This window comes from Macaca thibetana, chromosome 4, assembly GCF_024542745.1.
Source record: "Macaca thibetana thibetana isolate TM-01 chromosome 4, ASM2454274v1, whole genome shotgun sequence".
NCBI lineage: Eukaryota > Metazoa > Chordata > Mammalia > Primates > Cercopithecidae > Macaca > Macaca thibetana.
The window spans coordinates 113454111-113479361 of NC_065581.1; the positions used below are offsets into that span (position 1 = coordinate 113454111).

Here is a 25251-nt window from a genome sequence, read left to right on the forward strand (position 1 = left end):
GGAGCCAGATAGACCCAGGTTTGGATCCAGGCTTGGTCATGTACTAGTTTTACAAACTTGGGCAGTTTATTTAATGTCTCTCCGCCTGTGTTTTTATTTTTTCTAGAATGGGAAGAATAAGAAGTACCTCATAACATATTTTGGTGAGGCTGAAATAAGAATATAAGTACTCAGCACAGTGTGTATGCTCAATAAGTTGTAACTGAAAAGATGTTTTTAGATAGAAGGGATCGACAACCTGGGGAGAAAGTATGATGTTATACTGACTATATCAATCATTTCAGTACTTAAAGGGAACTTCCTGGGACACACACACCTACTGTGGAGAAAGACAGGTATGTAAGGTGGTCTCGTTTTGTAACTGCCTTTCAGAATCTTGTTAGCAATTTTGATTTTCCCACTAGACAGGTAAACAATAGGTGGGGCCCATCAAAGACGCTCTGCCATTGCTCAGAAGGGCGTTCTAAGGCAGCAGGCCAGCAACAAAATGACTAATCATAAAGAAAATGCAGCCCCTCTCTGCATGAGCTCCCTTTCATCTCATAACACCCTGATGAATCGAAAACTCATGCTTAGGTCCCAGTCCACACCTATGCACATTCATTTCCTGAGGACCAAATCATTGCTGGCAGTCCTGAGAACAAGCTTCAAAGATGCTGTCAAAATACACAGAGAACAAAACAGACTGTCCCCCTTTCTCAGAAATCTCAGCCCTTCTTATTTTCCACCCAGTTCAATTTTCATAATCATCATCCCATTGTCTGCTCCACCTCACTCCTCCCAGCCTCAGCTTGGACCATTTCACCATCCATGTGAATAATCCACCCACCACCCTCCCTCTAGTTCCTTGACCACTTTATCTCTAATGACCTTTCCTCCACTCCAGAGCAGCAACACAGAATCAGAGCCACCTCCAGAACCTGATCACACTCAAAACCGCCCCACCTCTAAGGCAGGACTCCAAAAGTCCCTTCTTCAACCACAGATTGGTGTATTTCCTTCTCTCCAACATTAAGTCCTGCTGAACCAGGCTTTATGACAATACTGCAGTCCCTCAACCCATGCTTCTGTTGCCAGCTGGTTTTCCTCTCCACTCAGCCTGATATCATGCCCAATTACTGCAACTTCGTGCTCACTGGCACCCTCCCCACCCCCGCCCTGGGAACCTTCCCCTACCAGCTCTGCCGGTTCCCAACCTGGAGGAACCCACACGCACCAGTAGTTTCCAAGTTGCTGAGCAGATTTTGAAATGACGTCATCACACTGATTCATGGGGGCCAGCTTCAGTTGGGTCTTCAATGCCTTCCACAGATCATTCTAGTCATCTCTAGTGACTGGTCCATTTTCTTTCTTTCTTTTTTTCTTGAGACGGAGTCTCACTCTGTCACCGAGGCTGGAGTGCAGTGGCGCGATCTTGGCTCACTGCAAGCTCCGCCACCTGGGTTCACGCCATTCTCCTGCCTCAGCCTCCTGAGTAGCTGGGACTACAGGCGCCCGCCATGACGCCCGGCTAATGTTTTGTATTTTTAGTATAGATGGGGTTTCACCGTGTTGGCCAGGATGGTCTTGATCTCCTGACCTCGTGATCTGTCCGCCTCAGCCTCCCAAAGTGCTGGGATTACAGGTGTCAGTCACCGCGCCAGGCCTGGTCCATTTTCTTTAGCAAGTGTTCTTCTGATCCCTTCCACTTTCCCTCAGACACCCCTGATCTCTGCTTCATTCACCCAGCAGATGACTTTATCACCTGCATGAGTGAAATCAAATGCTTTGTCTTCCCCCAAGTCTACCTCAAAGCTCCTCTGTCTTTCATCTTTTTCTCCCTTGGCTCAAGAGAGATGCTTCCGGCCCTTTCCAAGATAAGCCCCTATTCCTCTGTGTCCCATCCTCTCCCTTCCCACCTCCCCAGGCTCCCTTCCAACAGGAAGTGAGCCACTGTCTCCTCTCCCATCTCCCTTCTCCTGCCGTGCCATCCGCTCTTGGACTCAGCATTCGACCCAGGCAAGGAGTCTTGCTTTGCTCTTGCCTCTCTCTCCAAACTATCATTTTTTTTTCCTTTTGTGAACTTTACATATAAAAAAGTCTATACGCATTCTGTTTCTTCTTAATCCCCCTTTTTCTTCAACCCACTGTGACCTTTCCCTTTTCTCTTAGTTGCCAAATCTAAAATTTGCTTTTCTGTTTAAATCTCCTTGACCTCAGCAGCCTTTGAGACTGTGTCTCCCCGCCGTCTCTGAGATGTGCTTTTTCCTGTTAGCGCAGCGCCTCCTCCTCAGGCGTCCTCCCTGCCTCCTCTGCTACTCTTTCCATCTTTCTTTGGCTGTTCTCCAAATCCCCCCACCTGCTTGCGGATAACTTAGATGTTAGGATTCCCAAGGGTTTGTCTTTCCTTTGCATATTTTTTTGGGCCATCTTTTTAAACCTTTTTAAACCTAGGGCTTCAATTACTGCCTCTAGCAAATGTCTCCTGATCCTTAGATTCCAAGACCTGAATTTCCACCTGTGGCTGACCTTGCCCAGCAGCACGGGTGCCAGTGACAGCAGAGGGCTCCTCTCTCTCACTCCCATCTCACGGGTTCCTCTCCCTTTCTGTCTGTCTCAGAACCCACAGTACCATGCTCTCCTTCAGCCCGACTCAGCCTTGACTCTCAGTGGGCAAAATCCTGCCCTCTGCCTCAGTGGCACGTTCTGCATTTGTCCCCTCTGTCACTGTGGCTCCACGGCAGCACTGCTCAGCTCCTTTCTAGGCCATGGTGGTGGGTTACCATCTTCTCCAGCCTCCAACCTCACTCCTGCCACTTATTTGTCACCCTGTCCCCAAAGTTACACTCTCAGAACACAGGACCGACCATGCCATCTCCCCTTCCTCCAAAGCCTGCAGTAATTTCCCAGTGCGAATGTGTCCAGACTCCTCAGAGTGCATGCCCACAGCCCTCCAGGGGCTCCTGCCCTTCCCCTCCCTGCCCCAGCCCCTGCCTCAGCCCCTGAGAACTCAGTCCTCCCATCCCGGCACCATCTGTGCACCCTGAACACACTGCATTCATTCTTTTTTTTTTTTTAATGCAGGTCTCTAGGTCTGGTTTCCTTAATTCCTTTTTTTCCCACTTATAAAAATATTACTAAGACTGGGAACAGTGGCTCATGCCTGTCATCCCAACACTTTGGAAAGGCTGAGACAGGCAGATCACTTGAACCCAGAAGTTTGAAACCAGCCTGGGCAAGATGATGAGCCCACACCTTTCTTTACCAAAAATACAAAAATTAGCTTGGCGTGGTGGCACACGCCTGTGGTCCCAGCTACTCTGGGAGGCTGAGGTGGTGGGATCTCTTGAGCCCAGGAGGTCAAGGTGGCAGTGAGCCATGTTTGCACCACTGCGCTCCAGCCTGGGCGACAGAGTAAGATCCTATCTAAAAAAAAAAAAAAAAAAAAAAAAAATCTCATCCTTTAAGACCGAGGTAAAAGATGTTTTCCTTCCTCTCTCCACTTAACTGAACACTCTATTCTTCCACAGCATCTGTTACGTCTTCATGGTTGGCAGATGGTTCGTGGCATCCTCTTCTAAGCCCCAAAAGGAAAAATACCACCACTCCACAGAGCCCGCGACTCATGTGAATCTTTTTTTTTTTTTCCTTGAGATGGGATCTTGCTATGTCACTCAGGCTGGAGTGCAATGGCAAGATCTCAGCTCATTGCAACCTCCGCCTCCTAGGTTCAAGTGATTCTCCTGCCTCAGCCTCTTGAGTAGCTGGGACTACAGGCATGTGCTACCACACCCAGCTAGTTTTTGTATTTTTAGTAGAGATGGGGATTCACCATGTTGCCCAGGCTGGTCTTGAACTCCTGACCTCAGGTGATTTGCCCACCTTAGTCTCCCAAAGTGCTAGGATTACAGGCGTGAGCCACCATGCCTGGCCCCATGTGAATCTTTTCAATGTTAAAGGCTGGTTTAGCTGAGACATAGTTCCTACATTTCCTACCTCTCAATTTTCTTTCTTTTTTTTTTTTTTTGAGACAGTCTTGCTGTGTCACCCAGGCTGGAGTACAGTGATGCAATCTCAACTCACTGCAACCTCCACCTCCTGGACCCAGGTGATCCTCCCACCTCAGCCTCCCAGAGTAGCTGGGACTACAGGTGCGTGCCATCATGCTGGGGGTGAACTTTTATATTTTATGTAGAGACGGGTGTCTCACTTTGTCCAGGCTGGTCTCAAACTCCTAGGCTAAAGTGTTCCGCCTGCCTTGGCCTCCCAAAGTGCTGGGATTACAGGCATGAGCCACCATGCCAACCTTTTTATTTTGAAATTGAACATTTATCCTATCAGGATGCCTTGCTGGGACTTCATTAGTAATTAGATGATCTGATTAATGGTTGTCACTCCCAGAATCTAATTCTAAACATTTTTTTTTTTTTTGACCCAGTCTCTTTGTATTTTTTTGAGACAGTCTCATTCTGTCACCCAGTCTAGAGTGCAATGACGCGATCTCGGCTCACAGTAACCTCCACCACCCAGGTTCAAATGACTCTCCTATCTCTCTCTTGTTTCACTGTGCATTATTCAGTGTCCTACCTTAGCTGGGATCTTGGCTGCATGATTCTCCAGAATCAGTCTCTTTAGGTGCAGAACCCAGAGGCGTTTGTCTTGCTGGGATTTGGCCTGCCAAGACGAGATGTAGACAGTCAGACAACTTGATACCACCACCCACAGGACCCTCTGATGAGATGGGAAATGACCATGTGGCCAGAACCCTCTCAAAAAGCTGCCTGGTACACAGCACTCATCATTACACAAAGGGGCCTTGCGGAGAGGCCAGGGCCTGGCCGCTACCTGGACTGTGTGCTGCAGCTTGGGATTCTTGTAGTGGAAGACGCTGAAGCTGAGCGGCTCCTTCGGAATCACCTCCACGAGCATGAGGTTGCCACACTAGAGCAGAGAGAGCAGAGAGAGCAGAGAGGGTGAGGCACACTCAGGAGGGAATGGAACTGGGGATCTGAGTCCCTGCCCGTGGCCAGCGTGCAGACCTACCAGGATGTGAGCTTTGTATGTAAACGTGTCGTCTCTCTTCTTCGTGATGAGCAGCAGCTTGTCGAAGAGGAAGAGTGTCCGCTCATTCTTGGCTCGCTGGATGCGGAACGTTCCCTCAAGCACCAGTTCCCCATAGCTGGTCAGGTCTGGCCCCTTCCAGTTAGTGAGCAAACTCTGTATCTCCTGAGAAACGGAATGGGCCATGGCATTTAACAGGAGGCAGAAGCCAGACACCAAAGGCTTGATGGCCCATCTTTTGAGCCTCAAGAATGGTGCCAAATCGTCCCCGATGGGGTCTAACGATCTACGTGGTATCTGATGGTCTATTACATGGATCTGCATTTACAGGTGGTGTCACTTAAGGGCTAACAGAAATGAATCAGGCTGTTAGTTGATGAGCTGCTACTTACTTATTTCCATTCCTTCATCATGCCATGCTGTGGCTCACAGCAGCCCTTACATCTTTCAAAAGCCAGGTCCAGGGGCCACCAGTATGGGACCCTCTCAGATAGGCCTCCTTCACTTGATTTTCTTTGTTTTGTTTTGTTTCCTTGAGACGAAGTCTCGCTCTGTCACCCAGGCTGGAAGGAAGTGGCGCAATCAGGGCTCACTGCAACCTCCACCTTGCCGGTTCAAGCGATTCTCCTGCCTCAGCCTCCTAAGTAGCTGGGATTACAGGTGCCCATCACCATGCCTGGCTAAATTTTTTAATATTTTTACTAGAGATGGGGTTTTGCCATGTTGGCCAGGCTGGTCTTCAACTCCTGACCTCAAGTGATCTGCCCACCTGGACCTCTGAAAGTGCTGGGATTACAGACGTGAGCCACTGCACCCAACCCCTTCCCTTGATTTTTCTCATCCCCTCTTCTCTGGGGAAAAAACCCTTCAGAGTTGTTGACTTGAAGACTTTCTTCGAGATACCAAAGTTCATACCACACGTAAGTAATTCAAAACTAAAGCCTATATAAATCATCCACGTCATTTTCTCAGAAATTTCTTGAGTTTAAATTTACTTACTCAGGGAAAGGAAAGGAACCTTTCTTTGCCCCTAACTTATGTTTCAGTACTTTTTTTGTTAAAATTTTAAAATTTTATGGGTTCACGGTAGGTGTATATATTTATAGGGTACACGAGATATTTTGACAGGCATACAATGCATAATAAACACATCAGGGTAAATGGGCCTCCGTCACCTCCAGCATTTATCATTTCTTTGTGTTATGAACATTCCAATTACACTTTCAGTTATTTTATAAGTTGTTGTTGACTATAATACCCCTGTTGTACTATCAAATACTAGATCTTATTCAACATTTTTTTTTTTTTTTTGAGACAGAGTCTCGCTCTGTTGTCCAGGCTGGAGTGCAGTGGCGCAATCTTGGCTCACTGCAACCTCTGCCTCTTGGGTTCAAGTGATTCTCCTGCCTCAGCCTCTCAAGTAGCTGGGATTACAGGCACCCACTACCATGCCTGGCTAATTTTTGTATTTTTAGAAGAGATGGGGTTTCACTATGTTGGCCAGGCTGGTCTCAAACTCCCAACCTCGGGTGATCTGCCTGCCTCGGCCTCCTAAACTGCTGGGATTACAGGTGTGAGCCACCGCATCTGGCCTAGATCTTATTGTCTCTAAGTAAAGTTTTGTATTCATTAACCACCCCCACTTGCCCCACTCCCCGTTTTAGTGCTTTTAATGGAAATTGATAAATATAAACTAATAACATGACTTTGACTTTTCTGTGGAATTTATTGTATATCAATATCAGTGTTTTTAAAGGAAGTTGATTTTATTATTTTGAAAAACGAAAATAGTCACAAGCACCATTTAATTAAGGAACCCACAAGACAACAAAAACTTTACTGGTTGAAAACAGAAATGGAGTATTAGTTTGAGCCAGAGTCTGATTCAGTAATGACCTCAGAATGTCAAGCAGCTTCACAGAGTATGAAAAACCAGCCATTTAGACATTTCTGAATACAGTAGTCCCCCTTATCTGCAGGGGATATGTTCCAAGACCCCCAGTGGATTCTCAGAACTGGGGATAGTATCAACCCCTAAATATACTATGTTTTCCCTACAAATACATACCTATGATAAAGTTTAATTTATAAATTAGGCATAAGATATTAACAACAATAACTGATAATAAATTAGAATAATTATAACAATATGTCAGCATCACTGCTCCGTTTGGGGGCATTATGAAGCAGAATAAGGTTGACTTGAACACAAGCATTGCAAAACAAGACAGTCGATCTGATAACCAAGCCAGCTACTGAGTGACTAACAGGTGAGTGGCCGTAGGCAGTGTGATTGGACAAAGGGGTGATTCATGTCCTAGGTGGGAGGGAGAAGGGCAGTGTGAGATTCCATCACGCTACTCAGAATGGTGCACAATTTAAAATTTATGGATTGTTTATTTCCAGAATTTTCCATGTAAAAATTTTTTTTTTTTTTTTTGAGATGGAGTCTTGCCCTGTTTCCCAGGCTAGAGTGCAGTGATGTGATCTCAGCTCACTGCAACCCTGTGTCCCGGGTTCCAGCGATTCTCCCACCTCAGCCTCCCAAGTAGCTGGGGTTACAGGTGTGTGCCACCATGCTCGGCCAAATTTTTGTAGTTTTCTTTTTTCTTTTTTTTTTTTGAGACAGAGTCTTGCTCTGTCACTCAGGCTGCCGTGCAATGGCACGATCTCAGCTCACTGCAACCTCCACCTCCTGGGTTCAAGCAATTCTCCTGCCTCAGCTTCCCAAGTAGCTGGGATTATAGGCATGTGCCACCACGCCCAGCTAATCTTTTATGTTTTTAGTAGAGACAGGGTTTCACCATGTTGCCAGGCTGGACTTGAACTCCTGACATCAAGAAATCCACCTGCCTCGGCCTCCCAAAGTGCAGGGCTTATAGGTGTGAGCCATCACTCCTGGCCCTCATTTAAAATGTTCTAACCTTGGTTGACCAAAGGCAAATGAAACTGCCGGAAGTGAAAGTGCAGATCAGGGGGAAGACTGTATTCAATGGATTCTGATATTATGTCTGCAAAACACTTGTATGATAAAGCATTAAACTTTTGTTGCCGTTGCCAAAAAAAAAAAAAAAAAAGCAGCCTGGAAGATTAGAATGTCATCTTCCTCTGAGTTTTGATAGTCAATGACATCACACCACACTCTGGCTGCTTATACCTGAAGCCTACAGAGTTTGTTCTGACTTATGAGCCAAATAAGGCATCCTTTTTCTCGAGTTAGGCAAGGCCACTCTGTATAGCGTGGAGTCACTTTGGGCTTTTCTCTCTCACTCTAGGGATAGCCAGGAGCCTGGAACTGGCCTCTGGGCCCACGCAGCCTCTTGTTTTGTTTTTCATAGTGCATCTATTGAAGTCCCCAAGGCATGATCATTGGCCCAACATCTGTCAAAAGTTCCTTAAGATTTAGGGCTCAAAATGTTTGTGCTGGATAGGCCTTTAGCAAACTTCTCTGTCTTATTTTAAAAATGAGGAAACTGTAGGGCGTGGTGGCTCATGCCTGTAATCCCAGCACTTTGGGAGGCTGAGGCAGGTGGATCATCAGAGGTTAGGAGTTCAAGATAAGCCTGGTCAACCTGGTGAAACCCCATCTTTACTAAAAACAGAAAATTAGCCAGGCGTGGTGGTATGCCCCTGTAATCCCAACTACTAAGGAGGCTGAGGCAGGAGGATCGCTTGAACCCGGGAGCCGAAGGTTACACCGAGCTGAGATTGTGCCACTGCATTCCAGCCTGGGCAACAGGAGTGAAACTTCGTCTCCAAAAACAACAAAAAAAGGAAACTAAAATGACACGCTGGAGGGTCACGTCCCAAGTGACGGTAAAGGAGCTGGTTCAGCCTTGGCTCCCCCTCCTCTGCGTCCCCTGCCTATGACCACCCACGCACCACCTCATGATTTTGCAGGAACTGGTGGCAGAGGAATAAAGGCTTAACAAGTGTTTATATAGTTTAGGGAAAGTTGCTTTAAACAAGAATTACTAAATTTGCAATTAATAGAAGTAGGAGACTCAAAATTTTAACTTAGATCATCAAAGGGGCTATAAGCAAACAATTAGCTTAAAAGTTATAATTTTGGCTGGGTGTGGTGGCTCACGCCTGCAATCTGCAATCCCAGCACTTTGGGAGGCTGAGGTGGGCATATCAACGGAGGTCGGGCGTTCGAGACCAGCCTGTCCAACATGGAGAAACCCCGTCTCTACTAAAAATACAAAATTGGTGGCTCATGCCTGTAATCCCAGCACTTTGGGAGGCTGAGGCGGGTGGATCACCTGAGGTCAGGAGTTCGAGACCAGCCTGACCAACATGGAGAAACCCTGTCTCTACTAAAAATACAAAATAAGCCAGGCATGCCTGTAATCTCAGCTACTCAGGAGGCTGGGGCAGAGTAATTGCTTGAACGCTGGAGGCAGAGGTTGTGGTGAGCTGAGATTGTGCCATTGCACTCCAGTCTGGGCAACAAGAGCGAAACTCCATCTCAGAAAAAAAAAAAAAAAAAAAAAAAAAAAGTTATAATGTCACTTTCTCTTAAATAGCCATACTAGACAATGGTCAGTATTACTGATGTCCTGAACTTTTTTCAGGGAGAACTACACTGAAGACCGTGAGTGTAGTGCAGTACTTGCGCAGTCTTAATATTTTATTGGGAAAACAGTCAGTCAGTACACCTGCAACCCTGCTGGGCACCGACACCTCGCAGGCTCACCTGTAACCGGACCGCGTGCTCATGTTTCCGCTTCATGTCATTGATGTGCCAGGCGACTCGCTGCATTGTGTCTATAGCATCAAGCACCACATCATAGCCTTCTGTGTCCTTATCAAGGTGATTTTCTATTTCCTTAAACAAAAAAGAACAATTTTTTTCCCATTTTTTTCATACAGCCAGTGAAACAAATGCCACCTCTATGATTAGTTCCTTATATTTTATTTTTACTTATTTATTTACACACTACCAGCTGGGTGTGGTGGCTCACGCCTATAATCCCAGCACTTCGGGAGGCCGAGATGGGTGGATCACCTGAGGTCTGGAGTTCGAGACCAGCCTGGCCAACATGGTGAAACCCTGTCTCTCCTAAAAATACAAAAATAAGCTGGGCATGGTGGCGCATGCCTGTAGTTCCAGCTACTTGGGAGGCTGAAGCAGAAGAATCACTTGAACCTGGGAGACAGAGGTTGCAGTGAGCCAAGATTGGGCCACTGCACTCCAGCCTGGGTGACAGAGTAAGACTTTGCCTTAAAATAAATAAAGAATTAATTAATTGATAAAATATTTACAGACTACCATCATTCTTTAAGATTTTGAGGCTGGAAATATCTACAACAAAATGGTAAGACAAGGAGAAAAAAAAAAAAAAGGATAAGAAAGATAAAAGTAGAATAGAATTCCAGGATAAACAGGATAAAATACAACATGCATGTAGCCCACTGAGTATCACAGTGATATTACAGTTATTACAACAGATGTGGGAATTGATCTCATAGCTGTAGAGTTCTGAGCTTCCTGGTGGCCAATGTTAAACAGTTCTCAGTAATATAGTTCTCACTCTTATAAGATAAAACGCATACTTATTTTTTCCCTTATTTATTTAGGAAGCAAATGTTTCACACAGGACCTTAATATTTAACAGACTCAAAAATATAGTGAAAACTATCTTTACAAAACGATCTCTATAGCAAGTAGGCATTTTAGCACATTTTCCTATAGACAAGGTTTTAAAGGCCAAATGAAGTGGACTAAAGACAATCCTTCAGAGTGTTGAGAAGGATCTCATGGTTTCAGCACTCAATTCTCTGATGGTCAGAAGTATGTTACATTAGCAATCATCTTACCACTGGAGGCCCACAATCCCAGGAACATGAGAGAGGGACAGGATCTTTGTTCTAATTCTTTTGAGCACATAGGACACTTGTCCCTTGATCCTCAACAGTCTAAAGATAGAGACTATTGTATAGAGTTCCTTTGATTCTTTATCTCTCCTCAGTGGCCAGCAGAGAGCTGGGTGGCAAATAAGTGCTTATTAAACTGAAACTATTGCCTTCTTAAAAACAACAATAACAGTAATCCTATATTAGTGCCTAAAACAGTAAGAAAACACTAATCAATTAGATCGTTCTTGTTACATTTATCATACACAATCAGCTAACAGGTAGAGGTTAAATGTTATAGTACAACTTGAAGATTAGTCCCATTATTTTATAGTAACGATGTAGATCTTTGTTTACTTTTACTGAATACTCAACTTTTTCATCTAGCTAGAAACTGTATAAGAATTTACATTTTCTTTCCATGCTTGGACTCAGCTGTTAACAAGGTCCTAAACGGCAAATTTAAAAACATAATGATTTCTTCTTTTAGCCTGAGAGACAATTGTGCTCATCAGTAAACAGACTGGGAGGTACAGAGGATATTTCTGTGGGGATTTTCATGGATGGCTACATAACTTTGAAATGACGTGAATGGGCTGGGCGCGGTGGCTCACTTCTGTAATCCCAGCACTTTGAGAGGCCGAGGCAGACAGATCATGAGGTCAAGAGATCGAGACCATCCTGGCCAATATGGTGAAACCCCATCTCTACTAAAAATACAAAAAATTAGCTGGGCGTGGTGGTGCGCACCTGTAGTCCCAGCTATTCGGGAAGCTGAGGCAGGAGAATCGCTTGAACCTGGGAGGCAGAGGTTGCAGTGAGCTGTGATTGTGCCACTGCACTCTAATCTGGCAAAAGAGAGAAACTCCATCTCAAAAAAAAAAAAAAGATAAAAAGAAAAACAAAAAGAAAGAAATGATGTGAATGACATAGAGGGAGCCCTCTAATCATCTATGAAAACAGAAAACACTTCAAAAGCAACCAGAAGTCAGTTTTGGATTAATCTAACCACTTTTTTTTCTTCATTGCCAGCCCTTAATATGCAGGATAAAGGCTGTTTTTCCTGTTAATTAACTTTTTGTAAGGATCTTGACTCGTTGTCTCACACGCTTAACTGAGATCTTAAACTTTCCTTTCGATTAACGGCCATCTCACTGTCTAGAAGACCACATTAGAGATTTTTGGGACACACACATCTTAGACATTATATTAACAGAATTCAGCAGAGATGTGTCCTGAGACAAATCTTATTTAAGAGTTATTTGGACACTGATTTCGCAAATAAATCCCACTAAATCTAAGAGGTCATAAGGATCAATTTAAAAATTAAAATAATATCCCCAATGTGACTTCAGGGAACATAAGATTCTCCAAAGATAAGCCACCCAGGCAAACAGACGAAGTTAAGAAATTGCTAGTAAAGATGGACAAAGTTCTTGAAATTTTAAATATATATGAACCAAACAAATCTGGAATAATTATCCAAGTTAGAAACTTGGAATCACTTAAAAAGAGATACCTGTAAACTGCAGGCCTGTTGATGTGGAGAGGAACTCTGAATTAAAATTCCTTTAAAAAGGGGATTTTAATGTATCATAAAAATAATAAAAAACAATAGCTTATTTTTATCAAATGCCTGTGAGTCACAGTGAATGTGGGCAATTGATAAGATTTAGACCCAGGCAGTCTTTCCCAGAGCCCTGTTCCTAACCACTCCACTGTACTGTCTTTCTCCTGCTACAAAAGCAAGCAAGCCCTACTTACAGAATGAAAATTACCTACTATCATAGGTTTTTGTTTTTTTTTATTTTTTTTTCATTCGCATCAACTGTTTTGGAGGGTAAGAAATAAGAACTTGAGGCCAGGCGTGGTGGCTCACGTCTGTAATCCCAGCACTTTGGGAGACTGAGGCAGGAGGATTGCTTGAGCTCAGGAGTTTGAGACCAGGCTGGGCAACATGGTGACATTCTATCTCTACCAAAAATACAAAAAAATTAGCCGGGCATGGTGGTGCACACCTGGAGTCCCAGCTACTCAGGGTGCTGAGGTAGGAGGACTGCTTGAGCCCAGGAGGCGGAAGTTGTAGTGATCTGTGATTACACCACTACATGCCAGCCTGTACAACACAGCCAGACCCTGTCTCAAGAAAAAAAAAAAAAAAAAAGAAAAGAAAAGGAAAAACAATTTAAGAGATATGATTATCTTTGTTTCTAAAGCCTTCTTGAATTTTGTAAAAGTAGTGGAAAATAATATAAGAGGAGAGACACCTGAAGTGACGCTAAGCCCAGCGTGGAGGTCACTTATGACTCTGCTCATCTGTTCTCTCCCTTTTTAGCCCCATCTCCTTGCTCTCCATACAAAAGCCAATCTATGACAAATAGCTTTCCTTTCCAATTGCCTACTGAATCGGGGCTGATGGAAACATTACAAAATCTGTTTTCCATTTGCATGATAGCTCCCTGCCTGAAACTGTCAGTGCACAGGGCGAGGCACTCCTAAGCCCCATCAGAATCAGAGCTAAGATTAATCTCTTCTCTTGGCTGTTGTCAATGGGGCTACGGGCCTAGAATATAAATATCTCCAAATCCTCAAAGCAGATTAGTCAGTTGTGAAATATGAGTGTGGGAAATGTTTCCATATGTCCACAGCATTTTCTGGTATTTTCCACCAAACTTAATATATACACACAAAACTCCCATCCCCTGGAAAGTACTCACGCCAGGCAGAAACTTACATGCAGAAGGAGATGATACTTGAGAATCCGCTGCACTGGTTTCAAGAGATAGGACCCCAGAGGCAGCGAGTGCTTCAGAGTTTCCTGACGTTCCCTGAAGAATTTGGCCAGTATCTTGTTCCTCATGCACTCTGTTAGCACAGCCACGGATCTGCAGGAAGAATCCATGTTTTTATCTAAATTGTAATGCTTTATGTGGATATTCAAGTTTTAAATGCCATTACAAGTGTAAATGCTCTAAAATGGGTAGGGTAGTTCCAGAGCTGCAGCCAGATCAGCACGCCTTTAGGTGAACTGGAGAAAGGGGTCCCTCTGGGCGGGTGAATTAGAAAAAGGCACTGGACCCAGTGGCAGTGGCACCCTGGACTCATGGCTTCTAAGGAACAAGTTCCTTCTTTCTAGGAGACGCAGCCTTGTGCCAGGGCCCATGGCTTGGCAAAATGAGTGGGATTTTAGCCCCTAGCTGTGCCCTATCTGGGTATCTCTGTACAGTGCTCACACGGCACGTCTGTATTCCATTTCCACAGGTTAGATTATAAAGACTAGGCAGACTTTCTTTCTACTAAGAAAAAGGAGTTCCTTCCTGCTAGGAGATCCAGCCCCCTGTCAGAGCATTTATCACCCCCTCTGCCGGCCCCTTTTATATGATGCACAGACTGTGACCCTATGTGGTGGCCTTCCTTAGAGATCTCTTCCCTTGGGGGAATCTTCGCACAGGTCTCCCTTTCCACCTCCAAATTGTTATCCTTACATATAATACAGCTTCTGGGAAAGCCAGAGAGTCTTGCTCCGATAGAATGCACCTCAGATCAGGGTGTTCCAACAGTCGGTTAGAATTCCTTCAGCCCAGATCCCCCCGAGGTGCTGGGCATAGACAGCCCCAAAACATCTTAAGGCAATGGTTGAAACAATGCTCATATCACAAAGCAAGCTAATGGCTTGTGCAGTCACACACACGTAAATTAAAAATCTTTTGTTCTCAAAATGTAGAAGGAAGCAGGTGGAAATAATTTCAGCCCTTTTCTCCCTAAGTCAGTAATATTTTTAGGATTAATTGAGAAAATCAGATAGAGCCAAACAACAAAATAAGGCTCTGAAAAAGTTAAATGGAAGTTTCATAATTAAACCATTAGAATCCCTTTTGTGCCAATCTACTTTGAGAAAAATCTATTCACACTGATTTATTTTCCCCTTGAGTCAAGATTTCAAAACTCCATCATGTAACCTAGGAACGCTTCTAAGGTTCTTTAGAGTCAGAATCGGCTGCTCTGTAGCCCTTTGGCCACCTAAAGGCTTGGGCTCTTGCTTAAGGGTAAAAACCTGCAACAAATTAGGAGTACGCTGAGCTCCAGGTTCCTGGAAGTCTTGGGCACAGGCAGGCATCTGAGGACAAGGACCTGGCCGGGTTTGAGCCCCTCCCTGGGGAACAGAGTGTGGGAGCTTGTGTCTCTTCACAGTAAAATCACTGAGGTGTGACTGGTATGAAGATAGTGGACACTGTCAAGATGTGCCTGCGACATTTAATATCATCAGCCTGGCTCCAAAGGGGGAAGGAAAATTGTCAGATGGGCTGAAATACCTGGCACTTTTGGCTTGTTAAGTGGGAGAAAGGAACTTCGGGTCTCAGAGAGCAAACTGATTGGATACAAGCAGACAAGTTAAAATATTTCTCCATGAATATGAAAACCACACAATTGGGCAAGAAATGGACATGTCTTCTTCACTGAGAACAACTTTTGAGTACCTCTCTGCTAACATGTTTCTTCAGAGTCAGACTCAATTTTTTTTTTTTTTTTTTTTAAGACAACTGTCTCACCAGGCACGGTGGCTCATGCCTGTAATCCCAGCACTTTGGAAGGCCGAGGCGGTGGATCGCTTGAGATCAGGAGTTCGAGACCAGCTTGGCCAACATGGTGAAACCCCATCTCTCCTAAAAATACAAAAATTAGATGGGTGTGGTGGCACGTGCCTGTAATCCCAGCTACTTGGGAGGCTGCGGCAAGAGAATTGCTTGAACCTGGGAGGCAAAGGTTGCAGTGAGCTGAGATCACACCAATGCACTCCAGCCTGGGCGACAGAGCGAGCCTCTAACTCCAAAAAAAGACAACTTTCTCCAGAAAATTATCCTTAACCTTGAGCTTTTATTACACATTACTGAGTTTGTCCTGTGTTAATTTATATTTATTTGATTTTCCAGAACGTGCTCTTTCACCATGGCATTTAGTTGCATCTGACCTTCAAAAGAATAGAAACTGCTTGAAGGCAAGGGTATTGTTTGCTATTTCCTGCCAACTTACACCAGGCTTGGGACAGTGCTCCATGAATGACAAGCTCTTAAAAATGTCCTTGCGCAAATGATTTTGCCTTTTCCCTGGCTCTGAGGCAGCCTAGCATATATAGAGAGGCTGTTTTTATTTTGTACTCTTCTTAGTAAATCACAAAATCTTCTGAATTTGCAATTTTGGAAGTTTAAATTAAGAAGTTATTTCTTCAAATGATATGTTTATAATGAAATTTACACAAACATAATTCCCCAAACAAGCTCCTGTATCGTTTTAGATTCTCATAATTGGGTCCGGAACTTTGTTGATTCTTCAGAATCTGAACGTTTATTCCTTCCCTGAGGAAGAAGTTTTGTGGAGAAGTTGAGGGCCGATTCTGTGACCCCTCTGAGTTAGGGTGTGAGGCACGCTGGCTTTTGGTTTACAATCATGGGATTTAGCTGGGGCTCCTGATGTTTTCAGCATTAAGATGGAAACAAATCCTTTAAGAGAGAAAATTGCTTAAGTGAAACCATGTAAATTAGCTATGGGTGGGTCTACAGATAAGGATGTATAGTAAATGTTCTAATATGCACGTGGGTCTATTTATTTATTTTTTGTTTTGTTTTTTTAGGGGAAACTGGGGAAAGCAAGGATCCTCCAAGTGAAAATATTTGCCATGAGTAAGTTGAGCCTCTGAACTTCTGGCTTCTCAGGTTTTTTTTTTTTTTTTTTTTTTTTAAGACAGAGTCTTTCTTTCTCTGTCAACAAGGCTGGAGTGCAGTGGTGTGATCTCAGTTCACTGCAACCTCCGCCTCCTAGGTTCAAGGGATTCTCCTGCCTTAGCGTCCCAAGTAGCTGGGATTATAGGCATGTGCCACCGCGCCTAGCTGATTTTTGTATTTTTAGTAGAGACGGGCTTCTGCCATGTTGCCCAGGTTGGTCTCGAACTCCTGACCCCAGGTGATCTGCCTGCCTTGGTCTCCCAAAGTGCTAGGATTACAGGCATAAGTCCCTGGACCTGGCTGCTTCTTGGGTCTTTAAGATATAGGATCTTGCTCTGTTGCCTGGGCTGCAGTGCAGTGGTGCGATAATAGCTCACTGTAGCCTCAAACTCCCGGGCTCAAGCTATCCTCCTGCCCCAGACTCTTGAGTAGCTGTAGAACTACAGATGCATGCCACCACATGCAGCAACATCCTGGCGGTCTTTAATCTACACTGGCTTTCCGAGGTTACTCCTGACAGTGGGGAGCAGGGGACCTATTTATTCTTCCTTCCAGAAGTAACACTCAGGGCTCAGCCTGTTGGCTTCTCTTCTAGGTGGATCCCACCATCCACTTTATCATCAGGGACCTGTCTACCAAGACTGGCTACAGAATGTGTAAAGTCTCCCTAGCGCTCTTCTTCCTGGCTGGTCCTTAAGATAACTCAAAGTCTGGCAGGGCGTGGTATAATTGCAGCTACTCAGGAGGTTGAGGTAGGAGAATCGCTTGAACCCAAAGGTAGAGGTTGCAGTGAGCTGAGATCGCGCCACTGCACTCCAGCCTGGGTGGTGGAGTGAGACCGTCTCAAAAAAACAAAACGAAACAATCCATAACTCAAAGTCTGCTAATCATGTGGAAAAAAAGGAAAATTAAAAGGCAGGGGGAGAATCACAGTTTCAGCAACTTTTACAAGGACATATTCATAGTAGCACGAGGTCTTAGAAGTTGGAGAAGAAACCCTGGTTCAAATCCAGGTTGGGGCATTCATCAGCTATGCACCCCTCAGAGAATCACCTTACCTAGCAGAGCCTCAGTTACTTCATCCATGAAATGGGGAAGGGGCAGGGATGATGATGAACTAGCACTTATGAAGAACCTAGGAGGGGCCAGGCACTGGGATGGGTGCTCTGCTTTAAAAAAAAAAAAAAAAATCCCTCAATGTCTCTGGATTGCTTTGAAAAGTTAAATTTAGTATTTTGTATGTACAGCATTTAGTACAGTGCTTAGGAATTAGTAAGGGCCCAATAAATGTCTTCTGGAGAAAAAAAAGAAATTCCTACAGTTGTAGCCCATCATCTTAGGCCCAACTCTCTTACTGAAATGGTCAATACATTGTCCAAGGATGCTTCCTACACGGCCCTTGTGACATTGATTTCCAATGCAAGAAAAACTGAACCAACAACCCAGGCGAGATGATGAAGCCCCTCTTCTCATCTAGGCTTATGATGATCTGTCCTTCCTCTGAACTCCCTTAAACTTATATAGTTCGTAAAATTTATTTGGAAAAAATAGAACCTGTTCTCTCCCCACCTAGATTATAAAAACTCATCAGCAATGTTTCCAAAATTCTTAAAAACATGACACACACAGAAAAGGGCTAGCAGGCAAGACTTACCCTGATGCGACAGCTTGCTTAGTTTCCTTTTGGAGATACCTAGTCACCTTTTTGGTTTCTCCATAGACTTTTTCAATTTTTCCCCACACTGGCTCTGCAGGGAGCCCCAAAGCCCAGATGGATCCATATCTGGGTACCCCTATAATCTGTTCTCAGCACGTTTTGCATTCTTCCCATATTATTCAGCACAAGGCCAGGCACAGAACACCTAACAACCATGTGTACTGCACCAGCTGACTTGAAACAATGTGAAAGTGAGCAAAAGTACTCTTGTCCCATTCTTGATCCATACCTTGGATAGTTAGTGCAATACTGGGTATAAATGTGGAACTCTTCACTCTGCAAGGAAACAGAAGACATTTTTATAGGAAACAAAGCACAGACACATTCATTTGAAAACAATAAAAAGAAATAGCATTTGGGCCTTGACATTTCTACATATATATATATATATATATATTTTTTTTTTTTTTTTTTTGAGGCGGAGTTTCGCTCTCGTTGGCCAGGCTGGAGTGCAGTGGCATGATCTCGGCTCACAGCAATTTCCGCCTCCCCGGTTCAAGTGATTATCCTGCCTCAGTCTCCCGAGTAGCTGGGATTACAGGAATGCGCCACCATGCCCGACTTTGGTGGATTTCAATGTCTTTCACAATTTTTTCCTAGACTCTCAAAGAAAAGAGGTATGTAGACAGGGAGAGGAAGTGGCCGGAACTTTTGATGGTAAGACCGTCAGTCAGAATAACTAATTCAAGGCCAATGAATTCCTAGCTCTTGCAAAATCTAAAATAAAATTACTTTTTTTTTTTTTTTGAGATGGAGTCTCGCTCTGTTGCCTAGGCTGGAGTGCAACGGCACGATCTCTGCTCACTGTAGCCTCTGTCTCCACCTCCCCAGTACAAGCAATTCTTGTGCTTCAGCCTCCCGAGTAGCTGAGATTACAGGCATGCGTCACAACGCCCAGCTAATTTTTTGTATTTTTAGTAAAGATGGGGTTTCGCTATGTTGGCCAGGCTTGTCTCTAATTCCTGGTCTCCAGTTATCCGCCCGCCTCAGCTTCTCAAAGTGCTGGGATTACAGGCATGAGCCACTATGCTTGGCCTTGAAATTATATTTTGAAAAAGAGCCACAGATTATTTTGGTGGGGTTTCATATTCTGCAATTTTTTTTAACTTTTACTTTCTTTTACTTTTTAGACCACTTAATGCTAGATTCACATGTGACTCTAAGTGCCTATTTTTCTGGCAGCTTTAATGCTTTAATTTTTTAAAATTCTAAAATCTCTACTTAGAATCCTTCCTGTTAACCTCAACTGGAATTAGGTTAAACTTTTTTTTAATGGAAAGTTTCAAGTAGAGAGAATGGTATAATGAATCCCCAAGTTTCCATTGTCCAACCTCAATAATCATTAACTCCTTGTCTCTGTCCCCCGCCACTCCCCTGCTTCCCCATCATCCTGAATTAAATTCTAGACATCATTTTGCTTGTAAATAGTTTAACATGTATCTCTAAAATAAGGACTTTATTTTATTTTTTGAGACGGAGTCTCACTTGTTGCCCCGGCTGGAGTGCAGTGGTGTGATCTCTGCTCACTGCAACCTCTGCCTCCTGGGTTCAAGCAATTCTCCTGCTTCAGCCTCCTGAGTAGCTGGGACTACAGGTGTATGCTACCACACCCAACACATTTTTTGAATTTTTAGTAGAGATAGGGTTTCGCCATGTTGGCCAGGCTGGTCTTGAACGCCTGGCCTCAAGTGATCCGCCTGCCTTGGCCTCCCAAAGTGTTGGGATTATAGGCATGAGCCACCGTGCCCAGACTAAAATAAGGAAACTAAACAGAATACCACTGTTACACTTAAATAATTCCATAACATCATGAAGTTTCACCAGTCACTATTCATATTCCCTTTTTTCTTTTTAAAAGATTTTGCCTGTTTGATTTGCAAATAAAAATCACACAGAGCAGTCCGGGCCTGGTGGCTCACGCCTGTAATCCCAGCACTTTGGGATCACGGCAGGTGGATCACGCGGCCGCGGCAGGTGGATCACGAGGTCAGGAGATTGAGACCATCCTGGCTAACACGGTGAAATGCCATCTCTACTAAAAATACAGAAAATTAGCCAGGTGTGGTGGTGGGCGCCTGTAGTCCCAGCTACTCGGGAGGCTGAGGTGGGAGAATGGCGTGAACCCGGAAGGCGGAGCTTGTAGTGAGCCGAGATCGCACCACTGCACTCCAGCCTGGGCGATAGAGTGAGATTGTCTTTTAAAAAAAATAAAAATAAATAAAAATCACAGAGAGCAAATGGTTGCTATCTCTTTAATAGTCTCTTTTAAGCTTTCAGTTCTCCCCTATTTTTCTTCCTTTTGCAAGTGAGTTGAAGAAACCATACTGTTGTGCTGCACAGCCCCAGTTCCAGTATTACTGATGACATCCTTAGAGTTTCCTTGTTATTTATGTTTTTGAGATGGATTCTCACTCTGTTGCCCAGGCTGGAGTGCAGTGGCATGATTTTGGCTCACTGCAGCCTCTGCCTCCCAGGTTCAACTGATTCTCCTGCCTCACCCTCTCAAGTAGCAGGGATTACAGGAATGCGTCACCACACCTGGCTAACTTTTGCATTTTTAGTGGAGACGGGGTTTCCCCATGTTGGCCAGGCAGGTCTTGAACTCCTGACCTCAAGTGATCCACCCACCTTGGCATCCCAAAGTGCTGGGATTACAGGCGTGAGCCACCACGCCCAGCCTGGTTTCATTTAATATGCCCTGTCCATTATAGTCGTACTGGTTTAGTAGAGACTTGCTCAGATTTAGGTTCCATACTTTGGCACGATACACCAGTGGCTATTTTGTGCTTCCTCTAATGGAAGTACAATGGAAGTCTAATGGAATCGGGAAGTCCAATGGACATAAAGTCTGGTTGTCTCTCTTCTGTGATGCTAACAACCATTGGTACTTATTGGCTAGATCTATTAATTTATTAGGGTTTGGAAAATGGTGGTATTTCTAATACTTTATTCCTTATTTATTAGCTGGAATCTTTCCAAAAATAGAACCTCCTTATATTAACTCTTGGTTACTCTGCAGTTTATGGTTTGTATGGGAAAGGCAGAATAAATGCTTAATTCTTTCCTTTTCAAGACAGGATCTTGCTCTGTCACCCATGCTAGAGTACAGAGGCGTTGTCATGGTTCATTTCAGCCACAACCTCCTGGGCTCAAGTGATCCTCCCACCCCAGCCTCCAGAGTATCTGGGACCACAGGCATTGCCACCACCTCTGGCTAAGTTTTAAACTTTTTTATGGAAACAGGGTCTTGCTATGTTGCCCAGGCTGGTCTCAAACTTCTGGGCTCAAGTGATCCCCCTGACTCAGCCTCCCAAAGCGTAATGGATTACATGCATAAGCTACCACACCCAGCCAATTCTTTCCTTTAATTTTCAAAATAATGCATTGATTCTCCAGTATCATGCAAATGTGATCAATTTGGTGTTTTAATATCACTGCAAATTCATTAATATGGGCCTATTTAATGAGTTTTCATTGTTTTCAGTTAATTATCTTCACTGATGCTCAAATTATCCCGTTTTTGGCTAGTAGGAGCCCCTTCTTGAGCATTCATGACCTGGCCTATGGTGTTTTGTAGCTTGTTTCCTGGTGTGACAAGATGTTCCAGACTATCGTGTATATTTCGTGCCCTACAGTCATTCTTCATGGAGTCCCTATTCCTTCTGGCAGGAAACAGTGTTGGGAGACCACAATCTGGGTATCAGGGACACTCTTGCTGTAGGGTAATCATCATTTCTAGGATTTCTCAGCAGACAGAGGTAGGAAGTGGTGTGTGTTTTTTTGTTGTTGTTGTTGTTGTTTGTTTTTGAGATGGAGTCTTGCTCTGTCACCCAGGCTGCAGAGCAGTGTTGTAATATCGGTTCACTGCAGCCTTTGCCTCCTGGGCGTGAGCCACCAAGCACAGCCTGCTCTGTGTGATTTTTATTTGCAAATCAAACAGGCAAAATCTTTTAAAAAGAAAAAAGGGAATATGAATAGTGACTGGTGAAACTTCATGATGTTATGGAATTATTTAAGTGTAACAATGGTATTCTGTTTAGTTTCCTTATTTTAGTCTGGGCATGGTGGCTCATGCCTATAATCCCAACACTTTGGGAGGCCAAGGCAGGCGGATCACTTGAGGCCAGGTGTTTAAGACCAGCCTGGCCAACATGGCGAAACCCTATCTCTACTAAAAATTCAAAAAATGTGTTGGGTGTGGTAGCATACACCTGTAGTCCCAGCTACTCACTACGGCCCAGCTGATATTATATTTAAAAAATATAATATATATATATATATTTTTTTAGTAGAGATGGGGTTTTGTCATGTTTGCCAGGCTGGTCTCAAACTCCTGGCCTCAAGTGATCTACACACCTCGGCCTCTCAAAGTGCTGAGATTACAGGTGTGAGCCACCGCTCCCTGCCTCCAAAGAAGCCTAATCTCTATTCTTTTCCCTTCTAGTCTGTTCCCTCCATTCCTGTATCAATTTTTAATCATTTTTAACCTACTTTTTATTATCAATTTTTAATCTTACAGGCTTTCATCTCCTAGATAAACAAATGTTATACCAGTGATCCTCAAACTTGAGTATCAGAATTACCTGGAGGGCCTATTAAAACATAGATTGCTGGGTTTCTGATGTAATAGGTCTTGGAGTAGGGCCTAGGAGTCTGCATTTCTAACAAGTTTCCAAGTGACGCTGATGCTGCAGGTCCAGGACCACACTTTGGGAACCACAGTGCTGTACACACACTTTTATCCACTCCCTTCGCTGAGGAGTGTAAAAAGATTTTTTTTTTTTTTTGAGACAGAGTCTTACCCTGTCGCCCAGGCTTGGAGTCCAGTGGCGCAATCTCAGCTCACTGCAACCTCCGCCTCCTGTGTTCACGTGATTCTTCTGCCTCAGCCTACCTAGTAGCTGGTAATACAGGTGCCTGCCACCACGCCTGGTTAATTTTTTGTATTTTTAGTAGAGATGGGGTTTCATCATGTTGGTCAAGTTGATCTTGAACTCCTGATCTCAGGTAATCTGCCTGCCTCGGTCTCCCAAAGTGCTGGGATTATAGGCGTGAGCCACCATGCCCGGCCAAGATATTCTTTACTGTTATTGCTTCACAGTACTTCATTATGTGGATACCAAAGTTGATTCAAACTGGTTCTTGTTTAGGGACTTGGCTGTTTCTAGTCTTTTGCAGTAACAAACATTAAACAGTATTATGCTTACATGAATTTCTGTCAGTGTATCCTTGGAATAGATCTCTCGATGTAGGACTGATGGGTGAAAGGGTGAATTCAGATGCCAGATACACAGCCCAATTCCTCTCCATAGGGGCCGTGCCATTTTCTTTTCCTACGGTTGTGAGAGTGTCTGTTTCCCCATGGCCTTGCCAACATTTCAAGCATTGTACCAAATTTTCAAGCACGCTATTTTAAAAAGTCTAAATTAGTTGCCAACTTTTAAAAGTTGAAAGATACAAATATTTTTATTTCGACCAGGCACGCTGGCTCACGCCTGTAATCCCAGCACTTTGGGAGGCTGAGGCGGGTGGATCACTCCAGGTCAGGAGTTCAAGACCAGCCTGACCAACATGGAGAAACACTGTCTCCACTAAAAAAATGCAAAATTAGCTGGGTGTGGTGGCACATGCCTGTAATCCCAGCTACTCGGAGGGCTGAGGCAGGAGACTTGCTTGAACCCGGGAGGTGGAAGTTGTGGTGAGCCGAGATCGCACCATTGCACTCCAGCGTGGGCGACAAGAGCGAAACTCCGTCTCAAGAAGAAAAAAAAAATATTTCAATTTCTAGCTTCTCCTGAAGAAGCATAAGACCCACCAGCCCTGGGCCTGCCGTTTCACACAGCAATGACCATCTCCAGGAGACCAGGCAAACACCTCGATCGCTACAGATTCTACCTGGGCCCCTCTATGCACCTGAGTTCGCTTATGGGTTCTTGAAGCCAGCTCTGGCTCCATGGATGAAAATGCCAGAGTGACTTGCCCAAGGTCCGTGAGCAAGCTAATGTACCAAATGGGGACTTTTCTCTGATTGGCTCATACTTTCTGAGTTTCTTGCTTTTTCTTTCCTGCCACTTGCTATACTCAACCTGGAATAGAATAATATCAAGTTGACTTTCCTTACAATTTGGGACCTGCAGGATCATTTAAAATACAAATGAGAAAACAATGGTTTCAATGAAAGTAGGTGACATTGCATAATATAGTGACCTACTTGTACCCAGCTATCATAAGACCTCATGACTTATGCACGATTGAATTTCTGTGCATTTTGTGATATCATGGCTCTATTCCTATTTTAAATTGGAGGGTTTTGATTTAAATCAGCTATATGTCCTTAATTGGAATTAAATGCAAGTTTGCCCTTAGGTTTGTGAAGCTCTGTGGACCTTAAAAATGACGGTTTCACATAAAAATCAACAGTTCCTAGTTAGATACCATTATTTATTAAATATGCCACCCCAGATCTGCTTAGAAGGATTTAGGGGAATGTGTTATACAAATATATACAAATTACAAGAAAATATATTCCTTCTAGTTTTTCAAATCTTTCAAATTGTAATTAGAGATGACACAGAAATGAGACATTTAATTATGAAAGAGCCAAAATATGATATAATCAGTGCTGACCAATCAAGCACATGGGTCCTTCAAATATTGATTGAATAGGGAGCCAAAGTAAAGCAATATGTATGATTTTAGGGTTTCTTCTGCCACAGGGTCCTCCTCTCCCTGATTCCTGAGAAGTTTTCACTGGACACTACAAGAAAGACTGAATATGTAAATAGCATACGGGAAAGGTAACTTTGACTTAAATTCACGCTAATCATATGACTATCCAATATCCACACTTCCTTGAGGATAATTTTAGAAAGTGGGTGGTACATGTGCATGCTTTCGTGTGTGTGTGCATGTGTG

The 25251-nt window shown here is 44.0% G+C and overlaps 1 protein-coding gene across 10 annotated transcripts in view; it reads right to left on the minus strand.

Annotated features, from left to right (window-relative positions):
• PLEKHG1 (pleckstrin homology and RhoGEF domain containing G1) overlaps positions 1–25251 on the minus strand; it is a 245182-nt gene that overhangs the window by 29591 nt on the left and 190340 nt on the right. For all 10 annotated transcript variants that reach the window (XM_050786239.1, XM_050786241.1, XM_050786242.1 and 7 more), the window contains 6 exons: positions 18566–18612; positions 13634–13784; positions 9740–9871; positions 5023–5205; positions 4825–4920; positions 4567–4653 (listed from right to left, as the gene is read on the minus strand). In XM_050786239.1, coding sequence (XP_050642196.1) covers positions 4567–4653; positions 4825–4920; positions 5023–5205; positions 9740–9871; positions 13634–13784; positions 18566–18612 — 696 coding nt within the window. The remainder of the gene's footprint in view (positions 1–4566; positions 4654–4824; positions 4921–5022; positions 5206–9739; positions 9872–13633; positions 13785–18565; positions 18613–25251) is intronic.